At 45.9% G+C, this 25,923-nt stretch overlaps 1 protein-coding gene across 3 annotated transcripts in view; it reads left to right on the top strand.

Moving 5' to 3' along the window:
- Window positions 1-5,223: 5,223 nt before the first annotated feature.
- SOCS7 (suppressor of cytokine signaling 7) overlaps window positions 5,224-25,923 on the top strand; it is a 33,611-nt gene continuing 12,911 nt past the window's right edge. The window contains exons 1-7 of one of the 3 annotated variants that reach the window (XM_057536194.1): window positions 5,224-6,369; window positions 14,230-14,294; window positions 16,620-16,724; window positions 17,200-17,301; window positions 18,193-18,323; window positions 18,781-18,949; window positions 21,436-21,564. In XM_057536194.1, coding sequence (XP_057392177.1) covers window positions 5,405-6,369; window positions 14,230-14,294; window positions 16,620-16,724; window positions 17,200-17,301; window positions 18,193-18,323; window positions 18,781-18,949; window positions 21,436-21,564 — 1,666 coding nt within the window. In that variant the 5' untranslated portion in view covers window positions 5,224-5,404. The remainder of the gene's footprint in view (window positions 6,370-14,229; window positions 14,295-16,619; window positions 16,725-17,199; window positions 17,302-18,192; window positions 18,324-18,780; window positions 18,950-21,435; window positions 21,565-25,923) is intronic. The other 2 variants (XM_057536195.1, XM_057536196.1) reach the window with 2 other exon arrangements.

The raw sequence follows: 25,923 nt of genomic DNA, 5'->3' as shown, positions 1-25,923 counted from the left end.
AATCCGGGATGGGGCGCCATAGCAACCGCAGATGAGCCTGTGCCCCTCTCTCCACCCCTCTGCTCCACTCAGCCTCCTGGCAGCAATTTCGACGGCCATGATAAAGGGCCAAGCTGCAGCTCCTGGCAATCTGCTCTAGCTGCCTGTACCCCCGACACCGTGCTGCTGAACTGGAATTTGAGATTGGGGTTGGCGAGGGGTGGGCAAGAGAGCCCAATAAGTATAGGGTTTTTGAAAAATATATATTTATTTATTTATCTGGCTGCGCCGGGTCTTAGCTGCGCCACGCAGCCTCTTAGTTGCGGCACGTGGGGTCAAATTCCCTGACCAGGGATTGAACCCAGGACCCCTGCATGGGGAGTGCGGAGTCTTAACCACTGGACCACCAGGGAAGTCCCAAGAGAGCCCAATAGAACCATAATTGATATTTGTACAGACTGTGGCAGTTTACAAAGTGTTCTTCACGTGCGTTATCTCAATGACTCTTCCCCAACCCACCTATGCTGAATATTCTTATCCCCATTTCACAGATGCAGACAGTGAGGCTCAGAGACTCACCCAGGATCACATAGTTGCTTCATTTGAGTTGAGATTCAAACCCAGAGCTCTGATTCCCCTACAGTGCCCCATCAAACCCCCACCATCACCCTGTTATTCATCCTTAGAGACCTCAAGAAGACCTAACTATAGCCCGGAGAGGTGAAGGGACTTCCCTAGGACCACACTGTTGCTCTTGACAGAGCAGGAGCCTCCACCAGGTCTCCACCTCCCCAGCCAGGGAAGCCCGCCTTCTCCTGCATCACAGAGTTAACCACTGCCCGGAGTAAGGGGGTCATGGTGGGGAGGGGGGAAGAGAATGAACAGTTTTGCTTCTGCTTCTTCCACCTTCATTTTGTCATTCTAAGCCCTGTCTTCTTCCTTTCTTCATGAAAACCATGGCTAACCTCTCTTGCTCTTCCAGGTCTTCTTACCCCTCACATCCTTCCCTCTGTCGGACACAATAACTGGAAGACTCAGAGTTAGCACTGTCTGAGGCAGTCTCCTTGGATCCAGAAGGGTGTGGATTCTTGGAAGTCAGCCACGGAACAAAGCCCCTGCCTTCCTCTCCCTCCCTCTTCCACCACTTTCCCATCGCTGATCGCTCACCCAGTGATTTGGCCCCATGTGCATGTGCTATCTGTTAGTTTCTCCCCTTCTCACTTTGCCCCCATCCCTGCTTCTTAAACCTCTGATGTCCCAGATCTCTGAGTTTATGTAGGGAGGGCTGGGTGGTGATGGCTAAAAACTTCTCTTGCTTTACCGGTGGCCTCTGCAAACAACAGTTTTGCTTGGGAACCTTCACTGGGAACGTAAGGGGTGGAGGAAGAGATGGGGGCTAGAGGACAAACCTCCACAGAATCCCTAGGATGTCAGAACTAAGAGTGCCTATATCCCAGATCTTTCTCTAATAGAGAAGGAAACGAAAGCTAAAACCGAATGTCAGCTAAGTGACCTCCTCAAGGCCACAAAGCCAGCGAGTGGTCTGGGGTCAGACCTGTATCACACATCCACACATCCATTGCCTCTCTGATACCTGTGTGCCAACAGAAAGAGGGATGGTAGGGGGTGGGGTGGGGTGAGCAAGTGCTCCTCCGTTCCACGTTCTCGGTATTATTACTGGTTACTGTTAGTCCAGGGCCAACAGAACACCTTGGGTGAAGACATAATAGTCAGTAGTTTTTTCCCCCAAGAAGCTTTTCATAATAATAACTGATGTTCGAATAGTGCTGTAGCATTTGCGTGTAAATTTTCATTTAATCCCTACAACAGCTCTATCAAGGGGGGATTATTATTGACCTATTTTTACAAATGAAACACAGGTTCAAAGATGTTTAATTATTTGCTCTTGGTAATATGTCCAGGAAATGGCATGACTAGGACTCAAAACTAGATGGCAAGCTCTAGAGGGGCAGAGACCGTGCCTGTCTCATTCATCACTGAAGTCTAGCCCATTGCTGAATGACTGAGTGAACTCAAGACTGGTTTAGATTCTCTGAATTGTTCTTTGCAAACCTTTTAAACTAGGGTTCTACCACTGCAGGGACCACTTATATAGCCCTCAGGAAACAGGTATATGTAAACGTAAAACCTACCCAACAAACACACACAAATCCAGCTCATACAAAGATACACTTCCTTTGCTTGGAGCTTAATTTTCAATATTTTTTCCAGGAACTGGGCTACAGGCCTGGACATTTCAGGAAATGGAGAAAGGCAGCATTCCTTGCTCTGCCTTAGGAAGAGCCTGTGTGTGTCCCCCTGTGCCTCTGTGTGCTCAGGGCAGGTGGAGATACCCCAGGTGGCAGACATGGTCTGCCTCCCTCTGGGGCCAGGCAAGTAGCTGGACAGCAGAGGGCGCTGCGGAGCTTACAGACCTTGCATTCGTGGGGGTAACCTGTTCTGGAGCCAGAGTTTTCCAGAGACAGCCAGGGATCTTGGGTGGTCTTCTTAGGCCTCCGGTGTGCTATGGTCCTATAGCAATTTCTCTTCTTTTCTCCAGAAACCTAAGTAACACCTAAAAGGTATTGGAGAGAGGGTAGAAAATATAATCTTTGGAGTCAGAGCTGGTTTTGAATTCCACTTCACCTTTTTGAACTGTGTGATCTTAGGTAAGTAACTCTTCAGTTTTCTCATGGGCAAGGGAGGTTATTAATTCTGTTGTGCAGAATTAGAGATGAATTTGTATCAGGAGCTTCTTACAAGCATGGAACAACCATTCCATGCTTATGTATCAAGGGCCTACTCTGTGCCAGGCAGTCCTTGGCATTGGAGAGTCCATGATGGGCAAAAAGCAGACAAGGCCCCTGCCCTCACAGAGCTAACAGCTTAATAGGGAAGACAGACTTTAATCAAATAACCTCACAGATAGCTAACAAATCACACCTGTGCAATGAAGTGCAACAAAGGAGTGGTCTTGGAGCTCAGTGAGGAGGAAGTACCCAGGCAGGGAGATTTCCTTGAGGTAGAGAGAAGTAAGTTTAATTTGAAGGATGAGTAGGAGTTTATGAAGCAAAAAGGGAGGGAAAAATCCTTTCAAGAAAAGGGAATCGCTTATGCAGTGGCCATGTTTTTGAGCCTGACACAGGGCTAGTGGAACAGCAGGGCAGAGAAAACAAGGTGGAGCCTGGTGGGAGATGAGACCAGAGAGGCGGGGGTCTGATGTCACAGGATCCCATAGGCCTCCTTAAGGAGTTTTGTCTTTAGCCTAAGAACAGTGGGAAACCATGAAGGGTTATAATCACAGGCTATTGGTGAATATTCATTTTAAAAGGTTCTCTCTGGGGACTTCCCTGGTGGTCCAGTGGCTAAGACTCTGTGCTCCCAATGCAGGGGCCCCGAGTTCGATCCCTGGTTGGGGAACTGGATCCCACATGCCGCAACTAGGAGTTCACATGCCTGTGGCTAAGGATCCCACATGCTGCAACTAAGACCCGATGCAGCTAAATAAGTAAATTTTTTTTTTTTTAAGTTCTCTCTGGCTGTAGAACTCATAGCAGACCCTGGATCATCTTCCCCTAAATGCACCTTCAGGTACTAAAGTTGCTAAGTTCTGCTGGCTGATCCTTCCTCCTTATCCTTTGCATCCCTCAACATCTCTTCATGGGAAGATTGCAATGGTTTCCTAACTGGTCTCCCTGCCTCCAGTCACACCTCCTCTACACAAGCTTGAACTTACTTGATCTTCACAACATGCCTGCAAGTAAGCAAAGCAGCCATCCTTATCCCTATTTTGCAGATGAGAAAACTGAGGTCTAGTGGTACTGTGGAACTGGCTCATACAGGCTTGTGAAAGCCAACTGTTAAAATTTCAGAAATTTTGGGACTTCCCTGGTGGTCCAGTGGTTAAGACTTTGCACTCCCACTGCAGGGGGCGTGGAATAAATTTTGCAAGCCAGTTGGTTTTTTTTTTTTTTTTGGCTTGAACCCTGGCCTTCAGCAGTGAGAGCATAGAGTCCTAACTACTGGACCACCAGGGAATTCCCTACAAGCCAGTTGCTAAACACAGCCAACTATTAAAAATTAAATTATACAAACATTAAATATATTAAAAACAAAGCTAATACATTCTCAAAACTCATCACTTCCTAATAATTTTACTGTTATTATTTACCTGTGCTCTTGAGGTTATTTGTGTTATTGTATCTGCTACATAATAGTATGAAACTACTGCATAATAGTATGCTCTGTGTTCAGTAAAGTCAAGATGGTAGATTGAAATCAGCCTTGGTGGGAGGATTTACACCATAGAAATCGGCAAGCGCTACAAATAGGGACTTGATTTATTGTTTTGTCGATAATCTAGATTTAAGAAAGTGATGAGAAAATGTAAATAATTCAGATTTTAAGTGAATGTGTTACGTCTGTAGCCATTACAGTCTGTATAGCACAAAACTTGAGGAAATATTCTTTCAGTATTTGAAAATTGTTTTCCTATTCAGCAAAGAAGTTGCTCCCATAATTGGCAGGTAAGACGTCTTTGTTTATTCACTTTCCTCTTACATTGACACAGAGGACATCAACCAACATCCATGTCGAGATTACATCCCCCGGTCAACTGAAACCACGTGTTGGCTACCCATACAGCAGTTGGGCAAAAAATCAGTGAAAGCATTCTGTGAGAATAAATTGGTTATAAGGAATCTGCAAATGTACATTATTATTTGTAAATTCTGTGCTACACATCCTTATGTACCTATATATATGCATACATTCCCCTTTTCTCCCGACAGTCGGCTGTTCAACATTTATCAGCACAGCACTGGGTCTAGAACATGTTATTCATGTGTCACTCCATAAATATTCACTGGATGCCAAGGTGGCTGGCATACAGTTAGTCAATGAACAAACGACTTGGCCACGGTCACACATCGCAAGCGGCATAGGCGGGACCAGAGCCAAAGGTACTGTCCTCCCAAGGCCAGCAGCTCTCTTCCAGGACTAGACCAAGCTTTCCAGGGCCACCCCACCTTATCCGGAAGGGTGGCTTCGGCCTGAGGGCCCGGGAAGTGAAAAACCAGGGTCCGGGTACCGGACTAAAGGCTAGCCGAGAAGCAGCTCACGGCCAATAGCGGCCCAGGCCCCGCGTAACGTCACTCTTCGGAGAGGCCGGCGCGAGCACGCCCTGGGGAAAGGGCGTGGCTACCATCACCCGGAAGTGACGCATCGGGGGCGGTGCTCGGCGGCGCCGCGCAGGGTGGGCTCGCGCTGGGCTCCGCGCGCCCCCCGCCCCCTCTATGAGGCAGAGGCCGCGGCGGCCGTTAGCACTGTCGTTCCGGGGGCCGCGGCGGGCGGGGCTCCGGAGGGGCCCGGCCTAGTCCCCACCCCAGCCCGGCTCTCAGCCGCCCGCCCTCCCTCCCTCTCCCCGATGCAGGGGGCCGAGCTCCGGGATGGTGAGGCGGCGGCGGCGGCCGCTTCGTACCGCGTCCTGAGCCGCCTGCTCGGCTATGGAGAGGCGGCCCCCGAGCCAGGCCCGCCGCCGCCGCCCCCGGGCCATGGCCCCGCGCCGCCACCCTTCCTCGCGCGGCCGGGCCCGCGGGGTTCCCGGCCGCCTCAGCTGATGGTGTTCCGCAACGTGGGTCGGCCGCCGGAGGAGGAGGACGCGGAGGCGGCCCGGGAGCCGGGACCCTCGGAACTGCTGTGTCCTCGGCACCGCTGTGCCCTGGACCCCAAGGCCCTGCCGCCGGGGTTGGCGCTCGAGCGGACCTGGGGCCCGGCGGCTGGACTAGAGGCGCAGTTGGCGGCTCTGGGGCTCGGGCAGCCTGCGGGGCCCGGGGTCAAGACGGTCGGCGGGGGTTGCTGCCCGTGCCCGTGCCCCCCGCAGCCGCCCCCTCCGCAGCCCCAGCCGCCTGCTGCCGCCCCGCAGGCCGGGGAGGACCCCACGGAAACGAGCGACGCGCTGCTGGTCCTGGAAGGCTTGGAGTCGGAGGCCGAGAGCCTGGAGACTAACAGCTGCTCGGAAGAGGAGCTCAGCAGCCCGGGCCGCGGAGGAGGAGGGGGCGGCCGGCTTCTGCTGCAGCCCCCGGGCCCTGAATTACCCCCGGTGCCCTTCCCGGTGCAGGACTTGGTCCCTCCAGGGCGCTTGAGTAGAGGGGAGCAGCAGCAAGCTCCCCCACCCCCGCCTCCTCCTGGGCCCCTCCGGCCGCTCGCGGGCCCTTCTCGGAAGAGCTCCCTCAGAATCCGCCTCAGTCGCCTCTTCCGCACGAAGAGCTGCAACGGTGGCTCCGGCGGTGGGTATGGGGCCGGCAAGAGGCCTTCCGGAGAGCTGGCCGCTTCAGCTGCGAGCCTGACAGACGTGGGAGGCTTTGCGGGCCGGGAGCTGGACGCGGGGAGGTGAGACCGGCTGGGGGGCGGTGGGGCTGGCTGACAATTCCTTTTTTCGTTTCATTTCCCTTTTATTCTACTGCTAACACGATCCTGACAGTTCTTAAGATATGGTCTTCATAAGGAGGCGGAGACTTGGGGCGAAAGGTGGTGACATTGCCCATTAGGTCAGAGCTGATTGTGGGAGCAGCCTTCACTCTAAGAATTCACTCCCGCGGTGACACTTATCAGCTGGTTAGCCTCTCTCTAGTTGGGCGATGATTCCAAACCATCCCCCCCCCCACGCCCACCCTGGCCCAGCTTTTAAAGTTTTTCCAAGGTGTCTGTCTACCATTACCCCTGGCAGGGGGCTTGCTGGAAAGGTGTAGCCTTTGGGGCAAAACATTGGTGTTGTGTTTGACCACCTTGCTTATTCTTTCTATGTACCAGCACCCCCTTCACACTCACGCGTGCAGATGATGTGACAGACTTGTGTAGTTGTAGGCCAGCAGTCAGTTGGGCATCTCTGTTCAAAGTTTTAATGTTTTCTTGGTTGGTTTCTTAGATATACTTGGTATCTCAAGCCTGTATGCTGACCACTGTGAGAATAGAAAATAGCCTTGCTCTCAAACCCACATGAGAAGTCTAAGTATGAGATATACTCATGTACGTTAGTACATGAGTTCTAGGCCAATTGATGAAAATTCCAAACTTAAACATTTTTTCCCTGCATTTCTGAAGGGTGGACGGCTCTCTGACATCCAGTGTTAGATTTGTACATCGGTTTAGAAAAGCTGTCAACTTTTGTGTCAATGAAATGAGACTTCCCTTGTGGTAACTGCCATTGTGGTTTGCACTGTTGAGTGGGTTCTTAGAAAGATTGGAATTGGTTTTGGTGCAGCTCATGTGATGGATTCATGAGATGCACTGGTAGCCACAACCCAAGGCTGAAAAACAGGTAAACAGATAAATTGAGAACGACTGTTCACCAGAATCATGTGGGGAGCTTTGGGAAAAGATCAGAGGGCCAAGAATTTGAATTTTTAAAAAGCTCCCTAGTCGGTCCTAAGGTGTGATCTGGACTGGAAACCACTCATCCTTTCAAAGGAACTGGTACTTCAAGAGGAAGGTGTGGGATCAGTTTTGGTTTTTTTTTTGTTTGTTTTTGCCATGTGGCACGGGGGAATCTCAGTTCCCTGACCAGGGATGGAACCTGTGCCCCCTGCAGTGGAAGCGCAGAGTCCTAACCACTGGACCGCCAGGGAATTCCCTTGGTCACTTTGACTTTGTTGCCTTTTCTGAACAGCTGGGCCAGGGGCTTATCTTGGGGATCAGACCAAACCCAGGCTTCCTGAGGAAATCAGGTTGATGCGTGTTGCCCCTTCAGGTAGATGTATGTTTCCACATTTGCCTCCCAATGAACTCACGCTGGGAGCTCAGGTCCGGAAAAGTGTGGCTGCCGAAGCAGCTTTTTTGTGGTAGGCTCTGCATTCGATGCTCCACGTAACCAGTGTAGATGAAATTTTCATCAGCTGGGGGGAGGGCAGGATTGAAGCTGTGGGTAATGACATAGGATAGATTGCTAGTTTTCTTGTGGTTTGTCTTGCCTTTGTTCCACATTGACCAGGACTTGGTCTAAGATTCCAGAGACGCCACATAGGAGGTGTGGCGTGAAATTAGCTGCTAGGTCTAATAGATTAGGAGGAGGAAAAGGCATATAACGTTATACGGTTTTTTGCATTTGGAAGCAGAATTTAATGGTCATTGGCTGCTCTGTGACCAACCCTCACACTAAGCACAATACAGATTTCTACTGCAGAGCAAATTGGGCTGTAGCTCTGCAAAGAAGCTTAGTTCAGGGCACTGGAGAATTACATTTTTTGGTCCAAGAGCTTTTTCTGATGAATTGGAGAAGAGCTAGGTATTCATGTATGAACGTTTGGTTGACTGCTGTTAGGAGGCAGCATGTTGTACAGAGAATGTGAACGTTTAGATTCCATGTAGGACTCCAGCATCAGCTGCGGGATGCGGGCCAATTTTGTCTTCTTCATACTTCCCCCTTTTTTTAATCTGTAAAATGGGAGTGATTCCTGTCTTGTTCCTGTCCTTATAGGAATAGAGTGAAGACAAGAGAAATTGAGATGGAATATTTTGTGCTTTTGGAGGAAAAGTAGTAAGATTGAACTGGTGATTTTTTTTTTTTAAGTGCTTAGGATTTGGTGCTGTTAGATTTTCTTGTTAGCTTTTCCACAGCTTTCTATGTGCCAGTCTTGCTGGCAGCCTCGCAGCTGTGAGAAGCTTGATAAGTCTGGCCAGGGTAGTTGTGATTTCTATGGATCTGCACCTCCTTAGTAAGTCCGCCTTGTTGGGAGGAAGGATAAGTTTGGATTTTTAGCTTGTGCTCTTGTTTTGATTGGTAGGACCTGGAAACCATGAGAAATGTCAGTCTTTTGCCAGAAGGTATATGCGTGCCTTCTTATTGTTGGAGTTGATTACGAGTCTCTGCAGTCTTTGCTGTATAATTTGGGGCTTTTACAGTAACCTCTGGGCATGATTCTCTTTGCTCTTCTCAGCATTTACCTTCCCCACAGCTATCACTAGAAAGTACCTCCTACAATCATTTTTTAATTTAATTTTATTTATTTATTTTTTTGGCCATGCCGCACGGCATGTGGGATCTTAGTTCCCTCACCAGGGATAGAACCTGCGCCCCCTGTGGTGGAAGCACAGAGTCTTTTTATTTATTTATGTATGTACATATGTATGTATGTATGTATGGCTGCGCTGGCTCTTCGTTGCTGCATGGGGGCTTTCTCTAGTTGCGGCGAGCGGGGGCTACTCTTCGTTGTGGTGTGCTGGCTTCTCACTGCAGTGGCTTCTCTTGTTGTGGAGCACGGGCTATAGACACACGGGCTTCAGTAGTTGCGGCACGCAGGCTCAGTAGTTGTGGCTCACGGGCTCTAGAACGCAGGCTCAGTAGTTGTGGCACGTGGGCTTAGTTGCTCTGCAGCATGTGGGATCTTCCCGGACCAGGGCTCGAACCCGTGTCCCCTGCATTGGCAGGAGGATTCTTTTTTTTTTTTTTGGCTGTGTTGGGTCTTCATTGCTGCTCATGGGCTTTCTCTAGTTGCAGCAAGTGGGGGCTACTCTTCGTTGCGGTGCGCGGGCTTCTCATCGCGGTGGCTTCTCTTGTTGCGGAGCATGGGCTCTAGGCGCACGGGCTTCAGTAGTTGTGGCTCACGGGTTCAGTAGTTGTGGCTCGCGTGCTCTAGATCACAGGCTCGGTAGTTGTGGCGCACAGGCTTAGTCGTTCCATGGCATGTGGGATCTTTCCAGACTAGGGCTCAAGCCCATGTCCCCTGCATTGGCAGGCGTATTCTTAACCACTGCGCCACCAGGGAAGCCCAGAGCACTGAGTCTTAACCACTGGACCTCCAGGGAAGTCCCCCTACAATCATTAATAAGGCTTAACAGTTTCCATATTTTAACATTAAGCAAACTTTAGTTCCTTTCAGATGCTTTAGAGTCTGCTAAGTTGACCTTCCTGGATATACAGAGTCTTAGGTCTAGTATGAGTTAGCTTAGAGAACTCTTTTGAAGTGAAGGAAGAAATGGGCCCACCAGCTAATCAGGTTTCTGTTCTGGAGAACTGGGCTAGGCCGTGTAACACACATATGTTGGAATTCAGAGAGCTGGGCTTGATGCCCGTGGGCTTCAGTGTTATATAGGATTGCTATTTCAGGAAAACCAGTGAAGTTCCCTTGTCTGTTTCACATATGTTTAGCTGATTGTCTTCCTTTGTGTTTGGTGAGAAATAGCATTTGATCCTACTTTTTTGAATCATCACATAATACATACTTGGTTGGAAATGGGTACCTTGTTCATTTCTCAAGGTTTGTTTTTTTCCTACTTACCAGCTGAGGATATTACTGGCAGTCTTCATGGCTGTGAGGTGGAAAAATGGAGAACAGTTCTGTAGTGGTTTCCTATCTGGGAAAAAAGATTCAATTCTGGAAAGAGAGGCAGGCTCCCTTGGCATCAATTTGGGGCCCTGCTGTCGTGGACAGACCTGGCAGACATGAGAAACCCTTTTCTCTGTTTTCTTGGGTCTTCAGGTCTAAGGGGTCTTTTTGAGAAAGAGCATGACATGCTGAGAGCAAAATGATTTTATGGTGTGGTGAGGAGGGTCTGATTTTTTTTTTTAAACTCCAAGTGTTTTTATTTTTTAAATTATTTATTTATTGGCTGCATTGGGTCTTCGATGCTGCGTGCAGGCTTTCTCTAGTTGTGGAGAGTGGGCACTCTTCGTTGCAGTGTGCGGGCTTCTCAGAGCTCAGTGCGCAGGCTCAGTAGTTGTGGCGCACGGGCTTAGTTGGCAGCATGTGGGATCTTCCCAGGACCAGGGCTCGAACCCGTGTCCCCTGAATTGGCAGGCAGATTCTTAACCACTGTGCCACCAGGGAAGCCCCAAGGAGGGTCTGACTTTATGTTTGGGTTTTGGGTCCATATTCTGTTGATCTTTTTAACTTTTTTTCCATGAAGTGGTTGTGGTTGACAAGCTCTCTTTTGGAATGAGCAGCCTGGCTTCAGAAATCTCTGTCCATTTGAGTCTTGTGTCTTTTACTTCTTAACATTTTGCCCACTGACATCATTCCTAAGGTTTTAGACCTTGGGATACACCTCTGGGCTTTTCTCTGGAAGTTCCCTTCATAGGTTCTTTAGTTGGTTTATGGTGGAGTTTCAGATCTGACCTTGTTGCACAGATGTCTGTGTATTGGAACTAAAAATGAACATGTGGTTTTTGTGCCTGTAGCTCATGAACAGACACTGGCTTATGATGTGTTGGAAATGGCACGGGCTGGCTGACTTGGCACTGTGTGCTTTAGCAGGGGCAGAGGTAAATTGTGGCCGCAAAACCTGATATTTGGACATCCTACTTTAGAAGTTAGAAAGGGACATGTGTAAGTCTTAGGACACCGTAGAGGGGATTTATGGACAAGAGAGGGAGAGCATTACTATTTCATTGTTTATATTTTAGGCTTCAAGGAATTTGAAAAGTGGCCAGTGGTTATATCAATGTGTTGTCAGCCTGTCTAGTCTAATGAACTCCTTTTATCCCACAGATCTGTTGCCATACAGTTAGTAATTTGCAGAGTGGAAATGGACAGAGGCATTCTATCTCTTTGTTACCTGCAGCACAAGCAGTGTATAGCTGACACAAAGGACTACTTGCCTCAGAGAAGACCTTTACCTAAGGTCTTCTGCTGCCCCTGTCTTGTTCTGCCATCTGAGGCGTAGCCCACCAAGTCCTACCCCACACCACCCGTCAGGTCTTTCTGCTGCTAAGATGCAAGTGGCCCACTGGCAGAGTTACAGTGGCTTAACTTTGTACCCTAATGCTTGTCAAGGTGGTCTGGGGAGGAGTAGAATAACATGGGAATGTAGTATAGAAGGGTTAGTTAAAAATGGTATCTGGAGCCGTGTCATTCATGTTGCTCTCCAAAAAACAGCACATCCAGCTTAGAATGGTTATCATTTTAAATGTTTTGTATATACAAGAAGAGATGTATAAAGTGTATGTACAATACTAATAATGAAATGTATACCTAGGTAACCATCACTAAGCTTAAAAAATAGAATGTTATCAGTACCTTTGAAGACCCCTGTGTGTTACTTCCTGATTACATCTCCCCCTCCCCCATGTAACCAACCACCATCCTCAATTTTATGTTCATCATTCCCTTGCTTTGTTTTTTATAGTTGTCTAGATTGGTTTTTTCATGAATGACTGCCATTAGAATGCTCTCAGGATCCTTGAGACAGAAACTGTTTTGGATTTTCAGTTAGACAATATCTCCCCAAAGAGAGAAGGAAGCACTCATATTTATTATTAGCCTTTCAGCCTCTTAGACCTTCTACTTCTCTAACCTTCCTTATTTGCCAGAAAAAGCCATCCTAGGGCTCTCAAATGGCTCTGCCTGGGTTTAGAGTCGTATGTATTTCTTTTTCTAGATCCTAGAAACTATGATTTTCTTCAAAATTCCAGGGGCGGGGAGAAGATGAGCTGGAGTGAGAAGGCCTCCGCAAGATGTGTGCATTTGGGTACTGCTGTTCTTCAGTGCTTGGCACTGAGGAGGCTCGTCCCCAGTATGGACAGATGGCAGAGTAACGCAGCTTCCTTTGAAAAGAGGCAAACCGCCAAATGGCTGAGGTGTGAACCCTTCGAAAGGCCAGTGCTTTAGGTTTCTGCTTGCTGAGTTTAATGTTGTATCCACAAGTTACTGAATAAAAATCAGCTTGAAAGCTCTTCAGTCTTAAAGTTAATGTCCAGTGGAATTAACTTTCCATTTCAGCCCTCTGGAGTGTTGCAACTAAGCTGCAGACTGCCATGAGCAACTTTTATAAACAGAGGGACTGTGTGTGCTTGCGTCTTGTTCTGATGCAGCCACCTCTCCTGTGTGTGCTGTGGGCGGGGCGTTGACAGTGGGCACCATCATCAGACTTCTCAAGTCTCAGCATGGAGGTGGCTGCAGAGGGCGTGTGAGACAGGTCAGGAGAGGGAATCCGGCGTCTTGGCTACTTCTGAGTAAGGTCTTCACAGTATGGTTTTGAAATTCTGTTTGAAGTGAGTTCTGAGAAGCACAGACATCTCTGTTAAAACATAAATGAATAAAGATCTTCCAAAGTCAAATATTTTAAAATAGGATTTCATTTTGGATTTTCTTTACTTCTGCCCCCGTCTATTGGTGAAGTTGAAGTTTTATTTCAACCTTTGGGTGAGAGTAATTTTGGAAAGTGAGCCAGCTACAAGGTGTGGAGTCAGTCAGGCACTTAATTTGGTGGTAGAATTTTTTTTTTAAGGCTGATTTGTTGAGATATCATTTATATACCACCTAAAGTTCACCTTTTTAAAGTTGCTCAGTTCTATTAATTTTGGCAAATGTCAAAATCATAACCTCTGCCACAATCAAGGTATAGCATATTTTCATCACCTCCACAACTTCTTTCCCTTTTAGTCAATTCAATCATTCTGAGGTGAGTTTTTTGAGCTCAGCACATTTCTAGCCAGAAAGTCTTTGTCAGAGTCTTTTGCATTTCTTTCATTTCTCGCCCAAAAGCCAGTTGAAACTGGTGCAAAGTGAAGTGACCTTTGGTGTGTCTTCACTGGAGATCTGGGTTTTCCAGCTGGTTTGGGAGCAGTATCAGGAGCAGTCCTGGGGGGAGTGCTGTGACTGGCAGCTCAGAAAGGGGAAGAGGCCCTCTTCTTTGGATGCCAGGCAGAGCTGCTAACTTGAAGAGGCTCCCCTTTGGCTTTGACCTATGGCTTGGAGGCATTTTGCAAAAATCAGAGTTCTTACTGGTTGAAGATTGCATGTGTATCCTATAGTGCTGTTCTCAAGTCCAAAAATCTTGCCTGGTTCATTTTGGGACCTCCTGCTCCTAGGAGCAGGCCCAGAGGGAAAGCTGGTGCTCTGAGGTGGCACCTGTTCAGGTCAATAACCTTTTTCTTGGCTCCCATTTGAAAATCAACTCTGTGTCCGACTTGCTTCCTCTAGAAATGGACTTACTAATTACCACTCAAGGTGTTTTAGTCTTTTAATGTGATGGGTATGGAAAGCTCCAAAGAGATTTCTTATTGCTTTGTAGGCTGCTGAATTCTGTAGCCAAATCTATTTAGGAATTGCCTTAATTATTTTATTCTCCCACCTTTAAATTTTAGGCTTTATTACAAAAGTGTGGCTGACAACGACTAGGGTTTGCTTTGTTTTTTGGTGCATCTGGAATTGAGTGTTGCAGTGATTTTTTTGTTGTTGTTGTTGTTGTTGCAGTGATTTAAATGCATGTGTGTTCATTCTGCAGCTCATTCTCTGTGTGCTTCTCACCCCTCAGGAAACCCAGGTTGACAAGAACTCAAAGTGCCTTTTCTCCAGTCTCCTTCAGCCCCCTGTTCACAGGTAAGGGTGATCTCTTTCTTTTTCTTCTGACATCTGAAAGCACGAGTGTTCTGAGACGAGTCAGGAAACACTTGCAGATGCATCTCAGAGGGAGCTTCAAGCATGTCCGCAGTTATTTTCTTCATTTCGTGCCTGCTGGGTTTGGGGTGAGGCTATTTTTATGGTGTGAAATGTATTCTTGACTTTGGATGCTTTATAGTTTGAGGTAGAGACTGCTTGCTGGTAATTAGGTGTCCCTGGCAGTTATGCAGGCTTTAGTTCAGGGTCATCACATATAAATTAGAAGTAGGAATTACAAATTTATAGGCTCATAGCGCATAAAGGACTCCCCAAAAGTCATACAATTCCTGTCCCTGCTTCCAAGGGAGTTCATGGATTATCTAATAAACATGATACATGATGATCTGGTCTATTTTTAAAGACTTTGGGCAAAGGGGATCACATGAACTCTTGTCTTACCCATTTTAGGGGCTAGCAGTTCTTGCAGCTGTTAAAGAGTTCTTCATTGGATCTAATTTAAGTCTCTCCTCTTGCAGCAGGGAACACAGTTGCTAAAGTAGGAAAGCTGTCAAATATCCTTCTGCCTTCTCCTTTAAAGGGGAGCTTTTTCTGAGAGGGAGACCTTTTGTTATGTGAGTCAGGTGTGAAGCTCCTGCTTGAATGAGCTGTAGAAAAGGAAGTCTGTAGCACACAGCCTCAAATCTCAGAAACTGAGTGCTCTTCACTGGGCATGGCTGAGAAACCTTTAAACCGAATCCCAATTTCAAACTCTTTTGGATACTGTGTCCCTCAAAAAAGATGATTGCAAGAATTATGATCTGGGACTGGACATTTCCAGGAAAATGTTAAGCAGGCTAGTGGAACCCCCATCACTGGGTAGACTGCTGTGAGCTGTCAGGACAGGTGAGTTGGTGCCTGCAATAGGCACAGGTGGAGAAGGAGGTCCTCTGTTCATATCCCCTCTGTTCTTATCCCAAGCAAAGAATTAAAGGATCTTATCCTGTAGCAGAATGTCTTTCTAGTTAGTAGTTGTTTCCCTTTTAAAGTAATGAAACCCACATTTGTAGTTTCAGGTTCCATGTTCTTATTTCAAAGAGGCTTAGCTCTCTTGAATTACATCCTTTAAGTGCCTACAATCTAGACCTCTCTGACCCTTCAGGAAACCTGGACTCATTGCATTGCTCTGGGAAGCTAGGCCCTCAGTCATTAAGCTGTGTGATGAGTTCCTAGAACTTCCACTGATGACTTTTGTAAGAGCTTTTCTGCTTATCTTAATTAGTGTTCAAGACCTTTGTTAAAAAAAACCATATTAGATTCTGAAAACCCAGCTCCTGGCCTTTTAGAGATATTTGTTACCTCATTTTCTTAACTGGGAAACATTAAAATTCTAGCTGAGGGGTAATTCAGCTTCCTAAATAAGAAAAAGGTGTTGGAAATAACACCCTAAGGGCCAAATTACAGAAATCCCAAATTCTGACTTGTGGATCAGACCTACCAAAACAAACTTATTCTTGGGTGTCAACCTTTTGTTGATAAAATACCCTTCGTTCTCTGGTGATTCAAGTGGAGAGAGGTTAGATGGGGTTGGGTGGCAAGAAGGAGTGTATATGGCAGAGAACAGAACTGCGTGACATGCTGGGAAGTAAGGAAACCATGTGCCTGACTTTTGGCTGACTGTGGAAGTAAATTATTAGGGTTGTAAATGCACTTTTCGGCCTTTGCAGCCTCAACTATTAGGAATTAATGGATATCTGAAATGGTTGGTTCTCTTATGAGTGAATATCCTGGAAAATCTAAATGTGGAAAGCCATTTAGGAAGAAGTGGGAGCTAACATTGGGACCTTTATCTGCATTCAGCTTAACAGTTTTACATTTTAATGGCACTTGCTTTCCATGTCCATTTGGGCTTGTAACAAGCTGCTTGCCTTGCTCTCCGAGGCAAAAATTGGTATACAAATCTGTAAAAAATAAGTGGTGTGGGTTCTATTTGAATAAAGAAGACCACTTATTCAAGGTTATGTCCTCTGTGGCAGAGCCAGGATTAGTTGGCTTTTCAACTGTCAATCCCATGTTTTTGTCTTAAAGATCCTTGATCTTTAACAGGGTAAAGGAATGATGGAATTTAAAATTGACTTCTCAGGTGGTTTTTTTGGGGCGGGGGTGGGGGGAGGAATGGCACTCCAGCCAAGGAGCATTAGATTTTGAGCTTTCTGAGAGCCATGGACCTCTCTAGCCTCCCTTGCTTGCCCTCTGTTTCCCTTTGCTTCCTGGCCTCGGCTTTGGGCAAGGTGCTACTGTAACACGCTTGCTCCATGAATCCCTCAGGTGAAACAGTGTCACTTGTGGACGTGGACATCTCTCAGCGGGGCCTGACCTCTCCACACCCTCCAACTCCCCCTCCTCCTCCAAGAAGAAGCCTCAGCCTCCTAGGTATAGTTTCTTCCCCTCTCTGTCTTCTTGCCCTAGTGGGAGGGTGAGCTCTATGGACCTGTTGTTCTTTGCCAGGAGCCAAACAAGCTCCTGGGTTTCTAATGATGGCCCAATTATTTCTTGTCCCTTTCTCAGCACCCCTGTCCTCTCCCGAAGTGGTTAAATGGGTCTCTTACCTGCATGCTATAACATCTACTGTCCATATATTGATTCGGTCTTTATTTATTTATAAAGGGTATTTATCTTGCTCTGAATCTACTGCTAGTGGGCAGCTTTAGGGATATCCTTACTTTCCTGCTTTCAAGCCAAGGCAACCAGATTAAGATGATTGTTGCCCTGTGTGCAAAAAGACAGGGTGAAGGTCAGGCCATCTTGCCCCAGAGGGCAGGCTGATGATCCTTCTCCCTCTTCTCTGCCTTCACCTTGCTCATTCTGTGCCCATTTTTCTGAACCTCTTGCTTTTGTTCTCTTCTAGATGATATCAGTGGGACGCTGCCTACATCTGTCCTTGTGGCTCCGATGGGGTCTTCCCTGCAGTCTTTCCCCCTACCTCCGCCTCCTCCACCTCATGCCCCAGGTTAGCTTAGCTTAGACGCAGGACTTGCAAGAGTGGGGAGTACCAAGTGATATACTTCTGAAGGATGGGAGAAATTTATTTATGGAAATAACAGAATTCATGAGAGAGCTTAAATCATATCCCCTTGGCTGGACCAGAACTCCTTGGAAATGAGGTCAAGAACTGGTTTTTCTAACCCATTTTCTTTATGGAGGTGAATCTGATTTTTGGTAGAGATAAAAGACTATTGGATTTTTTTGCCTCTTTGCTGCTGAAACTGTTTTGCAGTCTTTGAGTCGGTATCACTTAGGAAACTGCCTTAATTTTAGTAGAGGGAAGAGGTTTAATATGTTGCTGGTTTTCAAAGTTCTGTGGTTTTTCTAAGCTTTTAGCATTTACTGCAGCCTTGTAAATAAGTACCAAGCATTCAGTAGCCCATACCTGCTTTGCCAGCCTTCAGTACCCAAGGAATAAAATGAATGAAATGAATTCTTTTCTACTCGCCTGGCAAAATCTACTTGCCTGGCAAAATCGTTGCTCTTCCCGGGCAAGTAAGCAAGTCCTATTTCCAAGGCTGCTTTACCGGCACTTCACCTCGAGGTGGGAGAAGTTGGAATCGCTCTAGGCTGGTGAAGGCCCTGAAGTAGTCACCTTAGTCAGGTTAGTGAGCTGCTCCTTACCCCTTTCCTGGGGTTAAACGCCCCCACCCATCCTTCACAGCTTACACGAGCCCACACAGCTTTTTGTCCCAGCCCATCCAGCTCTTCCCCACTGCTTTGGCTTCCACCCTTTCCAGCTTATCTTCTAATGCCTTGCCCCTCTTCAGTTAGCCTCTTTGTTTTGGGGGGAGGGTCTACTTGAGGTTGGGAACAATGAGGGTCGACAAGTGACCGCCACTCTCTTGCCCTGCAGATGCGTTTCCCCGGATCGCTCCCCTCCGAGCAGCCGAATCCCTGCACAGCCAACCCCCGCCACCCCTCCAGTGTCCCCTCTACCGGCCCGACTCGAGCAGCTTTGCAGCCAGCCTTCGAGAGCTGGAGAAGGTAGGTGGTGCCTCCTCTTGCATTCTCCTAATTCTGTACCAGCTCCCCTTTGATTATTTTTGGAGGAAGAGTAGTTTCCTTGCCTCTGTATTTACAGTGACAAAACAACATGCTGCTATTATTAGTTCTATAAGAGATGTTGTAAAATTGAATCTGAAAAAAAAAAATCTGAACGTGATGAAGAAAGGTTAAGGAGAAATGTTTACATAGTTAACCCAGGTCACTCTTCTCTTCTTTGTAGGGCCTTGGTAATGGAATTGTAAAATTATCTTTCTGTTACTTTGGAGGCCTAAAAGTGTGATGAACCTGGTGTTCTTTGCTAATGGTTGAGACAACCCTAGCAGCTTTTACCTATTGCAGCGTTTTGGAAACGGGGTTCTTGTGGTAAGAGAAATTGTGCTGAAAACTTTGACATTTCTCTGTTCTGTTAACTACTTGACCACTTCTTCTTTGATAGTGTGGTTGGTATTGGGGGCCGATGAATTGGGAAGATGCAGAGATGAAGCTGAAAGGCAAGCCCGATGGTTCTTTCCTGGTACGAGACAGCTCTGATCCTCGTTATATCCTGAGCCTCAGTTTCCGATCACAGGGTATCACCCATCACACCAGAATGGAGCACTACAGAGGTGAGAGGTGCTGGCATTTGAAGGAAGCCTTCTTCCCCCTTTGCCTTTCCCTACCTTTGCTATCTGACTTTTTCATTGGAAGGATTCATAGAAATGGAACTGTGAATGGGGAGGAAAATCTCGTAGACTCAATTGAATATTGATATGGGCACTGGTTTCGATCACTAGAAGAAATGTTGGTGGGGGTTGGGAGGAGCCTAAGGGTGCCGTTTAAAAGTATTCTTAGCATCTTGTCTACTAAATTGGAGAGTCTGAAGAAGACTATTGAAGAACAGAACAAAGCCAGTAAAACTCTCTTGGTAGAAGGAAGAAATAACCTAGGATCATTAGACACATTCTTCCAAACTTTGGTTTATAATTAAACTTACCATCTAGAGATATTTACTATTAAATCATATATACAAAGAGGAGAATTTGTTGATCCTGTGACTGTTCTGTTCTGAATTTCTTTGCCTGGCAGTCACATCAGCTCTTCTCGCCAGGCAGCATGGTGATAATTATGTCTTCTTTTGGTCAGCTTTGTAGTCTCATAGGAAATAGTCATCAGAACTCTATGAGAGTTTGTGGGATCAACGTACTTTAGACTATCTATCTTCCTTCCTGGCAGTACTTCCCCCTCTGTGGTCCGGTTGTGCTTAATATTCCAGTGATGTCGAGAAGCTGACTTGTTCAACACTGCAGTCTGGATGGGCATTCTGTATTTGATTTGGGCCACAAACTTGTGATGGTCATTGGTGGTAGGGCTGGCTAATACATCCTTTGTCAAAAATTTGTAATATGCTACAAATTTAAAAAGTGTGGAGAACTCTGGGGAGTTTCAGGGACTTGCCCCCCTATCCCTCATACTCTTCCCACATGTGATCAACTTCAAATGAGCTATATTAGATACTGCATTTCAAGTAAGAGGCTCTTTCATGCTCTTCTCAGGCACCACTGTGTCTCTCCTGCTCTCAGCCATGTTCTGCGGGATTTATTTGGTTTGCTTCTCTTGTTAGGCAGGAAGTACCTGTTTAGGTCAGCATAGTTTTGTCCATGGTTTCCTCTGCCCCCATCTCTGCTTTCTTATTTATTTATTTTTGCCTGCGTTGGGTCTTCGTTGCCGCGCGTGGGGCTTTTCGCTAGTTGCAGCAAGCAGGGGCTACTCTTCATTGTGGTGCACGGGCTTCTCATTGCAGTGGCTTCTCTTGTTGCAAAGCACAGGCTCTAGGTGCACGGGCTTCAGTAGTTGTGGCACACGGGCTCAGTAGTTGTGGCTCGTGGGCTCTAGAGTGCAGGCTCAGTAGTTGTGGTGCACAGGCTTAGTTGCTCTGTGGCATGTGGGATCTTCCCGGACCAGGGCTCAAACCCGTGTCTCCTGCATTGGCAGGCGGATTCTTAGCCACTGTGCCACCAGGGAAGCCCCTCCACCTCTGCTTTCGAGATGCATGAAGAGAAAGGAACTTCAGTCCAAAGACCTGAGAATTAGAGAACTGTGGGGTAGACTGCTGCCTGTTTTCCTGCTGTTTCTAAAAGCAAAAATCAAACAAACAAAAAAACCCAAAGCATTTCAGAGTGAAGTGCTTTTATAAACCTATTAAAATGATAAGTGACTAGGCCATGGAAATGATGAATAAATGCTTGACCTCTAGGTTCCTGATAGGTGAGATGCCAGGAATGGGAGGGCGTTTTCAAATGGTTCTCCAGTTACTTTTTGTTCAAAGGGACTTTTCTTCCTTGAATAAATGGAATTTTTAATAGAAGCCTGTGGGCCTTTCAGTTGCCAGCTTGCAATGGAACATTTGTCGTCGTCTTTTTAAGTGATCCTGTGAGAGTAGCTAGGGAGACTCAAATCTACAGTTCTCTTGAGTGATTAGTATGCCTTTTGTGACTCCTTTGGATTTAGTGCTATAGTTGTTGGAGTTTTTTGTTGTTGTTTTTTTAAGTCATGGGAGATCAGATTCCCTTTTGCCTTCGGGATTCTAAGGTTTGGGGTGGGATCTTTGTAACATGTTGGAGCATGGGGTTTTAGAAGTTACAGAAGAAAAAAAGACTTAGAATTTGATTTTTGTGCCTAACACACATATGAATGAGTGAGACCCACAAAACTGCTGTTCCTGTCTTTCCTGAACTATTCCATGTATACTTGAAGACTTAGATCTTTTTGAGGGTATGTCATTTAAATTCGCTTTTGCTATAGCAGTCTTTTCTTTATGGTCTGTGGTTTAAAGATTCGTGTTCATAGCCAACAAAATCTATTTATATCTCTTTTTCTGACTTGAATTTATTATTGTTTAACAAAAACCTTGTAAGACCTAATTTATGTCTTATTAAAGGCAACATCTTTTCCATTAGTTGTGGAACAAGCAGGAACAGGGACCTTTGTATGACTCAGCTTGACTACAAACTACCCTCCCAGAAGTGAGAATCATTAAAATGTTCAAGCCAGCCTCTCAAATCTTTTTGAAGTAAGTTTTGCATTTTTACCTCTCCTTAACTTTCCATGGCAGGAACCTTCAGCCTGTGGTGTCATCCCAAGTTTGAGGATCGCTGTCAATCAGTGGTGGAGTTCATTAAGCGAGCCATCATGCACTCCAAGAATGGGAAGTTTCTCTATTTCTTGAGATCCAGGGTTCCAGGTAAGGCTATAGCTACATTAATTATTTAACTGGCTTGGGTATGAACCAGTGTAGGATCTCTACCCCCACCCCTGCACCCCCCCCCAAAAAAAACCCAAAACCAAAAACACTTACTTGAAGCTTTTTTACCTGAAGCTTTTCTTCCTGGCTCTTGTAGCAGCCACTCTTCCTAGAGCCCAGTGGCTAATCTCCTGCCCTTGTATTGAGAAGGAATTGATCCCTCAACATATTGAGAAGGAATCTTTGCTTCTTTGATCATATGAATGAAAAAACTGATCCCACCACTGATGTCCAGGAGTCATGTGAATATTTAACTTGCAGAGGTATCTCGTTGTCCCTGATCCAGGCATCTCACACTTACATGTGAAACAGAGAGCTCTTAGGTCATTTCCTTGGGGAACAGGGAAAGTAAAAGAGTATTCACTAGAAATGGTGAGTGTCAAGGAGGCTGAATTTAATAGCAGTCTGCTCTAGATTTTGTCCATTTGTACGAAACTTTCAAAGAGTAGATACTTTTTATTTATTTATTTATTTATTTACGGCTGCATTGGGTCTTCGTTGCTGCGTGCGGGCTTTTCTCTAGTTGCGGCGAGCGGGGGCTGCTCTTCGTTGTGGTGCGCAGGCTTCTCATTGCGGTGGCTTCTCTTGTTGCGGAGCACGGGCTCTAGGCGCAAGGGCTTCCGTAGTTGTGGCATGCGGGCTCAGTAGTCGTGGCTTGTGGCCTGTAGAGCACATGCTCAGTAGTTGTGGCTCTCGGGCTTAGTTACTCCACGGCATGTGGGGTATTCCCGGACCAGGGCTCGAACCCGTGTTCCTTGCATTGGCAGGTGGATTCTTAACCATTGCGCCACCAGGGAAGTCCAAAGAGTAGATACTTTTTGTTGTGTCCTGTAGCCCTACCAGTATTGAATACAGAGACTAGTCTCCGTTTGGGAGCACTGGGCAGTTCCCATCCTTGCTGGTGTGGTTATGTAGTCTTTCTGCCCAAGTAGGGAGGTAGCTATATAATCTCTATTGAAGGTGGGGAGAAGGGATGGTTTGCAGGAATCTGCTTTTATAGTGTTGGAAAAAAGTAAAATGGCAAGCACATTAACTGAGGAATTTGTAAGATACAAACAGAACTTAAAATGAGAACTTCATGCTTTGCTGTTGAATCAAATTAAGATTCTTAAACAAACTGGGTGCCAAGAAATTGCTCTAAAAAGAAGTTACAGGGAAGCCTCCAGCGGAACATCAGTAACAGGATTGAACCAGGTTACAGGAGTGTGTTTTATAATCTTGGTGATTTCAATAAGGCACGACAGGGTGCAAACTGTATTAATTCTCACTTCATTTAGTATTTGCCTCAGTGCTGTCAAGACAGTTGGGTCTCGTGCAGTTGACTTGGTTAAAAGGAAAATGTTAGAATCCTGTCTTACAGGAACTGACTCTGCTTAACAATCTTTAGAGTTTGTGGCTTTTGGGGGTATTTATTTAACAAACAAACATTTATTTTTTAAACTCAGTATCAAAAATAAGCCACTTCTCTACCCTCAGAGAGCTCTTAGCTTAGAAAAGGGGACAGGTAGGAAGATAAAGGCAAGAGCACATGTTAAAGTCAATACAAGACATGACAGTGATTGACAAGGACGGGGTGGGTAATGAGCTCTGTTTGTGGGTGAAGCAGGGAAATCCTCTCAGAGGATTCTGAAGTCTGGAGCATGTATCTACTTGCAGAGTATTGAGAGACTTCATGGAATCTTGGACTCCTCACGTATAGCACGTTTCATTCCACAAATGTGCCCTGTCTGCAGAAATTTTAAGTAAGATTTTTAACATTGTTAAGGGTTAGAGTTTGCAGTGATTGCTACTATTTATTGAGTGCCTATCATGTGCCAGGTACTTTGTCAGGTTCCTTATTTCAGTAGCTCTAATTTCTTGCAACAGCCCTAAAGTTAGCTAATAGATTGGTCTACTTAAAAAAAAAAGATTATTTTCATTTTGTCAATGAGGAAACTTAAGGGTGAGGCCCCAAAATGAAGAAGATGTGGCACACATATACAATGGAATATTACTCAGCCATAAAAAGAAACAAAATTGAGTTATTTGTAGTGAGGTGGATGGACCTAGAGCCTGTCATACAGAGTGAAGCAAGTCAGAAAGAGAAAAACAAATACCGTATGCTAACACATATATATGTAATCTAAAAAAAAAAAAAAATGGTACTGATGAACCTAGTTGCAGGGCAGGAATAAAGACATAGACATAGAGAATGGACTTGAGGACACGGTGGGAAGGGAAAGCTGGGGCATCAACATATATACGCTACCAAATGTAAAATTAGGTAGCTAGTGGGAAGCAGCCGCATAGCGCAGGGAGATCAGCTCGGTGCTTTGCGATGACCTAGAGGGGTGGGATAGGGAGGATGGGAGGGAGACTCAAGAGGGAGGGGATATGGGGACATATGTATGCATATGGCTGATTCACTTTGGTGTACAACAGAAACTAACACAGTATTGTGAAGCAATTATACCCCAATAAAGATCTATTAAGAAAAAAAAGATTAGAATTAAATCAGACTTCTTTTCAGAAACCATGCAAGAAATAAGAGTGGATTGAAATATTTAACGTTTTGAAACAAAAAACCACTCACCTAAGAATTTTGTATCAAGCGAAATTATCTTCTAAAAATAAAGGAGGAATAAAGACTTTCTCAGAAGAAAAAAAAGTGAAGCCACTTACTCTAAAGGTTACTCAGTGCTGAAGCCAGGATTCAAACTGAGGCCGAACTAACTCCAAATCTTGTGCTTTATTTCCCACCCTTTGTTATGGGAAAAAAATAGCAGTAAGCCAATTGCAGGTTGAGTTTGCTGGGATTTGTGGAGAGGACATAAAGAAGTCAGAATTGTGTTTATTGGTGGAGACTGTCTTTCTAGGACCTGTGAGGAATGCTACAGGTAGGATATCCATTTGCACTTAAAATTGTAATCAAGTTGACAAGGCAAAGCGAATTAGTATTTACCCCTAGACGTAAGTGACCTCTCTTTGAAGGACTGGGACAAAGAAGGCAAGGCCAGTGTTCTCCTTTACCATTGTTTGCTGCCTTCCTTTGCTTATCACAGAGGTCTAGGCATTCTGTGAGGCTGACTTTATTAGGGGGGAGGATTCCCGTGAGGAAGTGGTAGTCATTAGAATGTAGGTTGAGCTCTGTCAGCCTGCACCAGGGATTATAACACGGTGGATTCTAAAAGGAGCCCTTTTGTTTAGACTTTGGGATGATGATAGCTGAATGCCTGCAAGGGGCTAGTATTATTTCATTTAACCCCTACAAAATCCCTTGAAGGGATGTTACAGTCTCCCTTTTTAAAAAAAAAAAAATACAGATTAAGAAACTGATGTGCAGTGAGTTGCAGAGTCAGGATGCAAAGTCACGTTTTTCTGGCTCAAATCTAGAGCTGGATGCAGTCGCAGCACATCCAGACTGTTGTAAAAGGATGTCAGGGATTACGGGAATTTTAAAGCTGGGACTAATGGGAAAGTTCTGGATGGCGGCAAGTAAGGAGCAGAAGGAATTTAATAAGTGGAATAGTTCGCATCTGGGGGAGGAATCGTTGGTAAAAATGATGGCACCTGAGCTTGGTTTGCCCCTTACCTCTTCTCATGGCAGCGCTGGAGCATGGTCATGGTAAATCTGAGGTTGCTTATTACATCTCAGTCTGGTCCATTTCACAGTTGTAAACTAAACCCTTAGCACCAAGCAGCAATCTCAGAAAGAGAATGTGATTGGATTAGTACAAAACTTCTGTTGCTGTGAGAGCCAGAACTCAAAGTGAATGTGTCCTTCTTAGTTGGGAGAATCTCCATCATCTGTGAAGTGCCTAAAGAGAAAACGCTTTTTGTTTTTTTAATCACACTTTGAATTGGATAACTCTAAGGAAATTGGTCGCTTCCTCTTTTGTAACCATCATTAAGGCCATGATTACTTGTTTAGGGCTATGTCTTCCTTGTATCCTAGGATTTCTCAATTCGGCCCTATTGACAAGTTTGGGGCTGGATAATTCTGGCCTTCAGGAAACAGTTTGTTGTGGGAGGAAGACCTGGGTGTTTGGGTGCTCAGACCTGAAAGAAGTTTGTCACTCCTAACCTGCTCCTTTTTGGGGGAAGAGAAAATAGCCAAGTGGCTGGAGACTGGATTTGTGCCCAGGACCCTGGCATGAGGACCAGAGGAACGTTCTTGATGATCACTCTTCTACCTTGTCTTTCACTTTCGCTGCACTGGTGTCTTATGTTGGATTTATTTCCATTTCTGACCTCATCTGTTAACAAGCTCTGGATGTGAGAGCTTCAATCATTTGCTGTGTTTGGGGGCAAACAGTAAAT

The sequence above is a fragment of the Balaenoptera acutorostrata genome, chromosome 20 (assembly GCF_949987535.1).
Source record: "Balaenoptera acutorostrata chromosome 20, mBalAcu1.1, whole genome shotgun sequence".
In the NCBI taxonomy this organism is placed as follows: domain Eukaryota; kingdom Metazoa; phylum Chordata; class Mammalia; order Artiodactyla; family Balaenopteridae; genus Balaenoptera; species Balaenoptera acutorostrata.
Note: the sequence above shows the minus strand (reverse complement) of the source record. Positions and strands in the feature narration are given on the sequence as shown.